General features: G+C 32.7%; 1 protein-coding gene across 3 annotated transcripts; it reads right to left on the bottom strand.

Annotated features, from left to right (window-relative positions):
* Positions 1-3,358: 3,358 nt before the first annotated feature.
* On the bottom strand, positions 3,359-8,428 carry LOC139843819 (peptidyl-prolyl cis-trans isomerase FKBP42). Of its 3 annotated transcripts, none has more exons than XM_071833977.1 (9): positions 8,364-8,428; positions 8,076-8,127; positions 6,764-6,796; positions 6,490-6,672; positions 5,795-5,884; positions 5,166-5,350; positions 4,720-4,842; positions 4,444-4,596; positions 3,359-3,909 (listed from the first exon to the last, which is right to left on the bottom strand). In XM_071833977.1, exons 2-9 carry the CDS (start codon positions 8,104-8,106, stop codon positions 3,574-3,576), a joined length of 1,134 nt encoding a protein of 377 aa, XP_071690078.1. In that variant the 5' UTR covers positions 8,107-8,127; positions 8,364-8,428; the 3' UTR covers positions 3,359-3,573. The 3 variants fall into 3 exon arrangements, with proteins under 3 accessions (XP_071690078.1, XP_071690079.1, XP_071690077.1); XM_071833978.1 differs by lacking the exon at positions 8,364-8,428 and adding an exon at positions 8,210-8,226; XM_071833976.1 differs by lacking the exon at positions 8,364-8,428 and having other exon boundaries at positions 8,076-8,209.
* Between the last annotated feature and the right edge of the window lie 2,231 nt (positions 8,429-10,659).

The raw sequence follows: 10,659 nt of genomic DNA, 5'->3' as shown, positions 1-10,659 counted from the left end.
TTATTGTTGCATTTGACTTGATGAATTCTAAGTTTTTTAGTTGGTTAATTTGTGTTTTATGTTGTTATTCCTTATGTGCTAATTTATCTTTTAGATGCCTAAAAACCACTTTCCTATGGTATAATTATTTGAGTTTATCGCCATAACTATCTTTAAGATATGTAGATGGATACATACTTTTTACACCATAATAACTATCACCTTTTTTATGATAACATGATTGTGAGTGGCCGATTTCTTAAAATAATTCTTAGGTTTATTTTAGATACACTCTAATTATAATTAAGATTATTATTATTTTATAATTAAAATATAATAATAATAATAATATTAATTAATAGGGAAAATTATTTGAAAATGCATCGAATGTTTACTAAATTTGTACTGTATGCACCCAACTTGCAAATCTCCTATTGTATGCATTCAACTATTAAATCTATACTATCGTATGCACTGAATTACCTATACTTTAGGTATCCGGTTACCTTTATAGTTTTGTTGCCAAGTAGGATAATATATATTTTTTCTATTAAAAGTTATGATTATGTGGATATACTAGAACCACTCATTTATATTCATACAAAAAATTCACGCCTATTCATAGAGTGACTTTGTAATTGTCCTTTTTTACTTATTCTTTTTTTTTTAATTAAAAATATCCGTATTAATCTCCAGCCCTATTAACTTCTTATTCAATTGATTTCCAGACATCTTCTCCTTCACTCATCATATGTGTGTATCCATTTTCATGTTTATCAATAATAACGTACATACATGAATAAAGAATTATTTTTAACACAAAAGCCCTCAATTGCTGTAGCGCACAGTTAGTAGAGACCCATGAACCACCATCACTACCGGAACCACCACAAACTACCATCACTTCTTTCAACTCCGTCCACAATCACAGTGGAGGCGGCGAGTAGTGGTGGTGAATATTTTTTCCCAGATTCCGGTGGCTTTTATGGTGGTTCACGGCGGAGGAATGACGGAAGTGGCCAAAAACACAAAAATAAAACACGAAACTATGCAAAAAGATGCATTGGACCAAATCTAACACATCTACGTTTTTAGTTTTTCAAAACACGCAAAGAATCAATCTAAACAATTCGATTTTAGTCGATATTTTTCGAACTAAAAAAACTGACCAAAGACTCATCAAATGATCGAATTAATCTCTGAAATTTTGAAGAAATGATCACTAGATGATTGGGAACATTTCTACATTTTCAGATTTTGCTAAAACACTACGGAATCAAAACCCACTAAAATCAATTTTCGAACAAAAATGCTTAAAATCTCGATTTAGATCGCGAAAATGAAGCTATAGATGATGATTTACCACTGTTAGCTCACTTTTTTACATCTTCAAGTTCGAGTTTCAGTGATCAATTCGATTGTGTAGTGAATATAGATGATGAAGTATGATATCTATGTATGTGCTGTATGTTGATATGTGTGTGTGTGATGTGTATTTTATAAAAGTGGAACAGTAAAGTAGATGATGAATGACTAATATAAAATAAGAAAACAACCCAAATTAGGTGGTGGTGGTTATCTGAAGGGGGCATGTTCAGATGAAAGAGATGAATAGAAAGTTAGGGTTAAAAAGGTTAAATAAAAATTAAAATGAAAATTCAACATGGAATATGTGGATAATGACATGGAAAAATTATTAGGGTGACTGGTTACACCTCATATCGTTACCTGTTATTACCCATTAAATACGTATAATAGGAAAGATTAAAAAGTTGAATGCATACAATACAAATTCTATAAATTGAAGGGATACAATAGGAATTTGATGAAAGTTTAATACATTTTCAATCAATTTTCCTTAATTAATAGTAAAGTTTGATTAGATTAATCATTAATAATTACTGTAATAATAAAGTTTAATTTAATAAATTACAGTTAAAGTTAAAGTTTATGGAGAAAGTATCGTTATAATTGAAAACAACCCCACATAACTACCTTAGTACTTTGAATGTACAAACATTAAAAGCTTGAAATTTTTCTTAAATATAGTCTTAAAAGCTAAGAATAGAAAAATCGGATTACAATATTAGTCAATGACATAATATTACTCAAATCAATAGGCCAAAGTGTCAAACTACATAAAGAGTAGACCCTCTTATCCATTTGTTTTTCCTTTCATAATCTAGGGTGCAAATGGCTTGCCTTTCTCTTTGATATTTTGCTTCAATAACATGGCCCTTGAAAAGTCATTGTTCTGATCAAACCAAACCATCTTATACACAAAAGCTTCAACCTTTAAACCTTTGACACCAACCCCATATGGCAGCTTTTTCAATAAGCCCTTCGTTCTACACATTAGGATCGAAGATCATAACTCAAGATTTGGTCAACCCCATGAACCATAGAGCTAGACACACTTTTATGGCTTGCCAAACTCGTCTTCCATTCGATGGATCTAACGATAAAGAGAAGGAGAGTAAGGAGAAGAAGCAAAGTTTAAAGGAGGTTTTTGTAAGTTTAGAGAAGCTTAAAAATGGAATAACAGAAAGTATGAGTCCAAAACGCAAAGGGGATTGGAAAGATTTAGTACTTATGAGTCTGTCATTTGCTATTTATGTATATATATCTCAAAAGCTTGTATGTGCTTACTGTGCATGGATGTCCGTGTTTAAGCACCATTGGTAGGTAGTTAATTTATTTAGTTAATTCAATCAAGCAAATGTACTACTATGTTTTAATGTATATATGATACATCAAGTGTCTTGATTCAGAATAATTGGCTTGTGAATTGCTTTATTTTGACATTCAGTTTGTGGTACTACAGTAATTTTGTAGATTTGCATAATGGAAACATGGACATTATATTTAGTATTTAAATTGTTTTTAGTTGTACATTATTTTAATGACAATATTACTTTCGTGTGAAACATGTAGGCTATAGAAATTGATTTTGAGAGTGTATGGCTAATTGGTATATACTTAAAACCACTTTATTAATCATCACAACGTAATTCAATGGTTTGGAGTTTTGATATGCTTACAAGAAGTTTCAGATTGAAACATTAAATCATCACAACATAATCCAGTGGTTGAAGTTTTGATACGCTTATATTAGGCGACCAAAAAAGGGCCGAAAACTGTCAATGAATAACCAGGTAAAATCACATTCATCAAACTAAAGATAGTCGCCCTCTCCGAGTAACTTGAAAAGAAAACCTTATTTGTTTTTTCGTTTAAAACCAGTTTGTTCAACTCTAAATTTGATTGACATGTGAATGATATGAACAATAAACAATACCCTCCATGCTACATGGTATGGGAAGACTAGTAGACTATTATTTTCAACTACTAAAACTCTGAATAAATTGGAGCAGCGAAATTGTAGAATCTACACGAAAACGTGCTTCATTATTAAAATCATCTCAAATTAGAATTAGATGTCTGACAATATATAAAGATAAGAATGTATACAATATTATAACAATATCTTCAAGAACTAGGTTCTTGTACAAGTTCCGAACTTTGCATTCAACTGAACATTAACTTACCACTGTATCTTCACTCTATAATCTCACCATTTTGAATCCTCAAAGTTTATTCGGTTTTGACCATTTGACTCCTGAAAAGACGATGGAATATTGTGAGCAGCCATTGCCAAATCATAACCAACCAGCTGGTAGCAGCAGTTTTGTTGCTTTTGGGTTCAGGTCTTGGTCCAAACAATCCTTTATAAAGCTCTTTTTGTTTCTGATACACGATTTTGTCATGTTCGGCTAACACACGCAATTCCTTTGATATTGCTTTATCTTCGGGTGCAAATTTTCGGGCTTTCAAGAAGTCTTCTCGTGCAGAATCTGTCTGCCCGAGTTCAGATTTAGCCTTCCCTCTTCTAAATAGTGCTTTCACGTTATTTTGATCCTCAGCGAGAACCTAGAAAAGTAATTTATAGTTTAGGTTGGTCATGAATCTTGCATATACGTGGTAAAACGGGCGGGTCGGAGACGTTGACTAATGGGTCAAAACATGTGGTTTCTAATTGTGGGTTGAAACAGTTTCGGTTAACCACTTGATCCAAAACACCTACTCATCCAAATCCAAATTCTTTATTTATAAAAATATTGTCCAAAATATGATTGCTAAAACACCCTACATTATTTAGGTAACCAATTTAAAAGGTTTTTATGCATTGGAATATTGCTAGGATGTTATGTTATTTCACCTGTTTAACCCGTTCCATTTTTACTTAAGTTCTTTTAGTATAACCCATTTGACCCGTTAAAAATAATTAATAACCAAGTTGACCCATTTATAAGTAAGTACATGAGATGAAATTACCCATAATAGCTAACTTTTCGGATTTGAACCATTTACCTGGTTGGAGTTGGTATTCTAACCCGAATCAACCAAATTTCAAGTAAATATGTTAAATTGCCAACTCAAACAGATGAAAAATGGGATACGTACAATAGTGCACTGAGCTATGGCTTCATCGTAGCGTTTAAGCTTTATCAAACACGCTGCAATGTTAAGGTGGCACGGGGTTTTGACCGCCAAAGCCATGTCTTGATACTTGCCAAACAACTGAAACATGAAATCATCACCCATGTATGCAATGGCCTGTTATGTTCATGAAATATTCAACACGAATGTTAGAAAAGGATACTAACAAAAAAAAAAAAAAAAATCTACTAACAAGTTTATAAAAATATATAATATTTTAAATAAAATATCGAGTCTAACCATTTCATATTGTTGCATAGCCTCCTCTAGTTTATCTTCTTTAAATAAATTATTTCCATCCATCCTTCTCCTATCTGCTGCACTGATCCTTTCTTCTACTGTCATGTCACTACGAGCTTTCCCCTATGCAAATAAATATTTTTGTGGATTCATAAGACACCATTATTAAAGTTATACCGGATATTAATTTGTAGAAGAAGATGGGATTGTATTATAGTTTACACTTTTTACGATTGAATGTATCCATGTTTTTCAACGACTGTATGTTGGAAAATTTCCGAAATGTCTAATGTAAGTGTCAGCGTTCTAAAAACTTTTTATTGTGTGTATGGAAACTAACAAAAAAACATATATTAGACATTTCAGAAGCTTTCGCACATACAATAAAACTTCCACAACATAAATACATACAACAGAACGTTAACCCAAAAGAGATTGTTACTTACTTCTTTGGTTTCATCAAAACCAACAAGCTCAACTTCATAAATGATATCTGCTTTAGGTGGGACATTTGGAAAAGAAAAGTTCCCTTGTTCGCCATAACCTAGTTCCCAACCAACGTGTAACAGAGCACGCTCACCGGCTTTCATGGAGTACAACCCAATCGCTAATCCCGCCATCTCTTTTTTCTCTGGTACAAAAGAACAAGGGTCAAGAAAAGTCAGAGTCTATCGCTTTTCGCCACAAATTCCCACCGGTTTTAATGAATATAATAGGTTGCAAGAACGAGAATTTTTAAAAAAAATACAGAAAGGTAAATGCTAGAAAAACTATCGATTTATGGTAGTGTAATTTTTGCGTTATCTAATGGATATTTTGTAATTAAAAGTTAAGTGAGATGATTTAAAACTTTAAATGTCCTTAAAATCCAGTTAGATAATTATTAAAGCCAACCGCTTGTTGATACAAGTAATAGCACAAAAAGAAACGTTAGATGGAAAATTATTGTCAACAGGTTAAGTATACGTAGGTCAACTTTAACCAAATTGACCCATTCATATGTAATGGGTTGAAATGACCACATCTTACCTAAACATACATATGTAAGGAGGTAAGACATATTAATACATGTTACCTTTCCCTAACACCATCTCAATTACTTGCATCTCCTGCCACGTGTCTTCAAACTTGTGTTGAGTACTTTCAGTCCATGCTTTATAGCGCACTATATCAATCAATAATCAATAAACATGGTTATAATAATAATGTAGTAAACAACTTATAGAAAGAGTTATGGATATACAAAACTGCAATTTTACAAAACGGAAAAAATGTTGCAGAGTAGTGTGACGACTTGAAATAGAATGTAACATAGTTCTCCTAATTCAACAATTACTGAAACAAGAAACTTTAGTAGTAAATGAGTAGTATTTAGTCTCGCTTTTATTACTGTAAAGGTAGCAATTTTGACCCAATTTACTTATGAATAGGTCAATAAAAGTAGTGTTTTTATTTCTAAAAGGTCAAATGAATAACATAAAAGAAACTTAGCAATAGATGAAACTGGTAGAACGAGTCAAATGGGAAAAAAGAAAAGAAAAATAATTCAGAATACCACTAATTTATTTGGACGAGCACTATCTCTCTGTTGGCAATACCACCAATACAAAACATAAGCCAACAACTAAACCAATCAACGGAAAATACTAACAAATGATGAGTTTATACTACGAAAATATACCTAATGTACTCAATCATACAGAAATGATAAAAGTATCAAAATTTTCAAAATTTAAGCACTGGTTTGTAAAGAAGGTTGCATAGACTTACAAAAGCAAGTCGAATATTTTGAAGGCTTGTCACCATGACCTTCCTTAATGATCTGCTTTGTAACCTTTTCATGGACGACTTCCACTTCCGTATCAACTTTTGGAGGTCCATTATCATCTTGAGGTGGTCCTCCATGCACAAATGAAGATCTTTCTGTCACTATTTCCTCTTCAACATCTACACCTGCGTACAACGTTTCACACTAACGTTTCAGTTTTAAACCCAACACTCAAATATACGATTCCTCTAGGTTTAAGTGGCTGGGACATGTTACCGTCGGACACGATTTCATTTTCACGATCTTGACCTGCAAATTGTAAGATGTAAACTTATATTAAGCCAATACTTTTCAATAAAAATAAGAAAGAATAAAAGCAAGCTGGACTTCTAATATTCATGTGTAAAAAGCTGATCTTTCCAACTTGTACGATCAGCATTACTTGTGTTGATTGGATGCAGCCTATAAATTGCAACAATGCCTTCATGACATTGTACTAGTATTACAGATTATTATCCTATATATTTGAATACAAATTGCACTACGTATCTTGCTACTTAGAAGATACCCTTACATAATACTCTTTGCATTAGTAATATGTAATATCTATATCCTTCATACCCGACGCCAAAATGTTACACAAAAGCATTACTTGATATGAAATTAGCTAAACTGTTCTCTTGTAATTGATATACCAAGTCTTGTTTAGTATCATCGAGTGAATTCATGTCACATTCTACCTATAAAGCATTCATCTTTTAGCTTCAATAAAGTTACACACTATTATCATCAACAGAAAACACACACAAAATCTGAGACACACCAGATAAAAAACAAGTATGTCATCAAATTAGATTGCAGCAATAATCATCTTAATAAAACTATTTTTTATCTAAGTGTGTTTATATTTCAAAACAATATTTCACAAATACTTCATACTTACTAAACCTAATCTCCTTCAAGTCCAACAAATACTTAACTTTACTAGATTAAATGAGTCCATAATACGATAATTTTCGATTCACCATCATTTTATGTACCTTGAACCAAAGTAAAGAATTAGATATACAAATAAGCATTTATTTAAACTTTTAAATTCAACAGAATTTTACACACTAATATCATCAACAGAGAACATACACAAACTTTAATCCGAGCGGCGAGACAATAAACGCACCGGATAAAAGAAACAATCTATGTCATCTAATAAGGTTAGATTGCAACAATAATAATCATCTTATTTAAACTATTTTTAACAAAATATTTAGAATTTATATTTCCTAATTTCACAAAACCCTGCATACTTACTAAGCCTAATATCCTTCAAATCCAACAAATACGTAATCTTTACACGATTATAATAAGCCAATTATACTATAATCATCGATTAGGCAACATTATATGTACATAAAACCCAAGTAAAGAATTTAATATACAAAAAAGCATTTCTATTGTATACGTACATATATACATACACAGCCTTTATAGAAACATATATACATACACATATACATACAATTGTAAAGGGGCTCCAACAAATTAAAACATTCTTAATTTATAAAAATTACGAAATAAGATGTGTGATTACCAGCTGATTGATTATGTTGTACTTCCTCCATTCCAAAGATCGCCTAAAAAGACTTCAAATTACACAAAATTGTGAACTGAAATTAGGATCTGATGAAAGTTTATACTGTGATTTGAACTGAATTATTAACTTACCAAAATTTGAGTTACAACTTACAATAATAATGCAATTATATTTGGGGGTGTTGTTTGGGTACCTTTTTTTACTTGCTTACTTTGAAGTGATCGAAAAAGACAACTTGCTTTGACTAAATTAATAAAATAGTTTAATAATTAATTAATGATTTACCTTTTCTTATATTTTTGGCAGGCGAAACTTTGTGAAATTACAAAGAATGCTCATCAGAAGCGTCCCTGGTTTTGATGTGGTTATAGGATGATTCTTAGTTATAACCATGACAGGCTTGCCTGGGTATGGGTCATGGGTTGGAACCCTCGCTGTGACCATCATATTAATCAATCTGCCTGAAAGATGAAGCTTCATATTGACTCTAGATGGGTTTTCTCCCGGATCCATACAAGATTCAAACCCGGTCCGCCTGCCCCTCGGGATGATTTAAGGATCAGGTTCCTGCAATGTGATTCGGGTTTCCTCCCGAAAGTGCGTGTGTGCGTGACAAATGAGAGTATTCGATGCCGACTACTTGCCTTTAAAAAAATAACTTTTAGTTATAATTTGTGGTTTAAAGTGGTAGTCGCGACAACTTTCGTCTTTTTAGGTCGATTTATGATTTTCGATGGTGTTCGGTTGGGAGTTGATGGTGTTTGGTTGGCAGTTAGACATTTATATGGTTTGTTTCTTCGATTACACACATAATACTTCTCAGTGGCGGATCCAGGAAATTTTTTCACCGGGAGCGAAATTTTTTTCTAAACGTAGAGATTTTTTTGGGGCAAAATATGGAGGTTTTGGGGCAAAATATAGAGGGTTTTGAGCAAAATTCAGAGATTTTTGGGCAAAATACTAAGGTTTTTGGGCAAAATACTAAGGTTTTTGGGCAAAATATGAAGGGTTTGGGGCAAAAAAAAAATTCCACCGGGATCAAAATCGAAAAACCGAAAAAATTTACACTAAAAATTGCAAATCCACTGGGCGCGGGCGACCCACCCTGACCCTTCATAGGTCCGCCCCTGATACTTCTTTCGTATCTCTTCATCCCGATATTATCGAGTCATCAACTGAAAACAAACGTTTAATTTTTGATGAATTCGGGGAGTGTGAAGATACGAGTTTTTTTTATTTTTATTTTTTTATTATAGTATTGATTTGTTTATGTTTATGATTAGTGCAATGTTCGTGTTCAAGAGTTTTTATTATATAGATCGTTGGATCTTGTAAAATAATTTGAGTTGATTTTGAATCAATATATATCTCAATCAGATCTCTAAACCTATTTTAAATTAAATTATGTTTTTATGTTCAAAAATAAAGGAAGAAGCATCCCCGGATTATGTAGAAATGTGCAACTAAACATGACACAAATTGTTTAAAGGGCACAAAAATCTAATAAAGAGCTATCGAGCACTACTTACTATTCCCGATTGCATCTTTGCTTTTCCGATTCTTAATAATCGGTTTGACCACCATGCCATCAACTTTAAGATGAATGACACCATCACACCAACCTTTACCCGCACGATTTCTATACGAGTAGGATAAACCGTTTGACACACCATTACCAATAGGCGTACCCGATGTCGACGATGGAGGAATCAACCCTTCATTCGCCAACTCTTCAAAGAAACAGACATTACCCCGAGCGGCACCTTATCCAAAACCGACTTACCTCCTTCATGAACAACCACATGGTCTTCATTAAACAAATTTTGTCTTCAAAAAAATCGATGTCGTTCTCGTGATCTATTAGAGTCAACCCTATTATCTTTAAACCTACTCGATCTTTTATCAATATAACCTTCACCAACTTCGGTCCCTCCTACGTTACAATTCCCTTCTGTTTATTGCCGAAGTATTACAACTACAAACTACGGGAGCCATGTTGACATTGTTGGAAAATTGGTTAAAAGTGTGTTTTCACCAACATTGGACACTAATTAATATATGATGAGTAGTCAATATTAATGATGATAAAAAATGAGTTTTGTAGCCACTAGCGTGGGCTTTACAACGAACTAAAGTGTGTCCAAAACGGAATAAAGGTGAATGAGATATCGAGTCTCAAAGTTGTGTGTTTAGTGCAAAATTCTAAATGGCTTTTTGGAAGTAGGTGGAAACTTGCACTATAAATAAAGTGTTAAGGGTATGAAGAAACATACAACAAACATTTTATAACCATTCTTATATGATCCAAGTTCCATTCTCTGAAAAGCAACAAAGGTCTCACAGTTCGATTATCTATCAGGCAAGTGTTCAAGTCCGGCAGTACGCTGTTTCGGACCGGTGTGCCCTGGGAACAGACGTCGAATCTGTTTAAGGGAATTGTGTCAAACACAAGCCCGGTTCAACCTAATATCGGTTAGATCATTTTAACTTTACGCTCTTAATCTAATTATTTATAATACATATTTACAATCTTGTTATTATGTTTGTGATAATATGTATACTTGTTTTCAGTTTCGTATAA

The sequence above is a fragment of the Rutidosis leptorrhynchoides genome, chromosome 4, assembly GCF_046630445.1.
Source record: "Rutidosis leptorrhynchoides isolate AG116_Rl617_1_P2 chromosome 4, CSIRO_AGI_Rlap_v1, whole genome shotgun sequence".
NCBI classification, from domain to species: domain Eukaryota; kingdom Viridiplantae; phylum Streptophyta; class Magnoliopsida; order Asterales; family Asteraceae; genus Rutidosis; species Rutidosis leptorrhynchoides.
The sequence above is the reverse complement of the archived record's forward strand: the minus strand, read 5'-3'. Positions and strand labels throughout refer to the sequence as shown.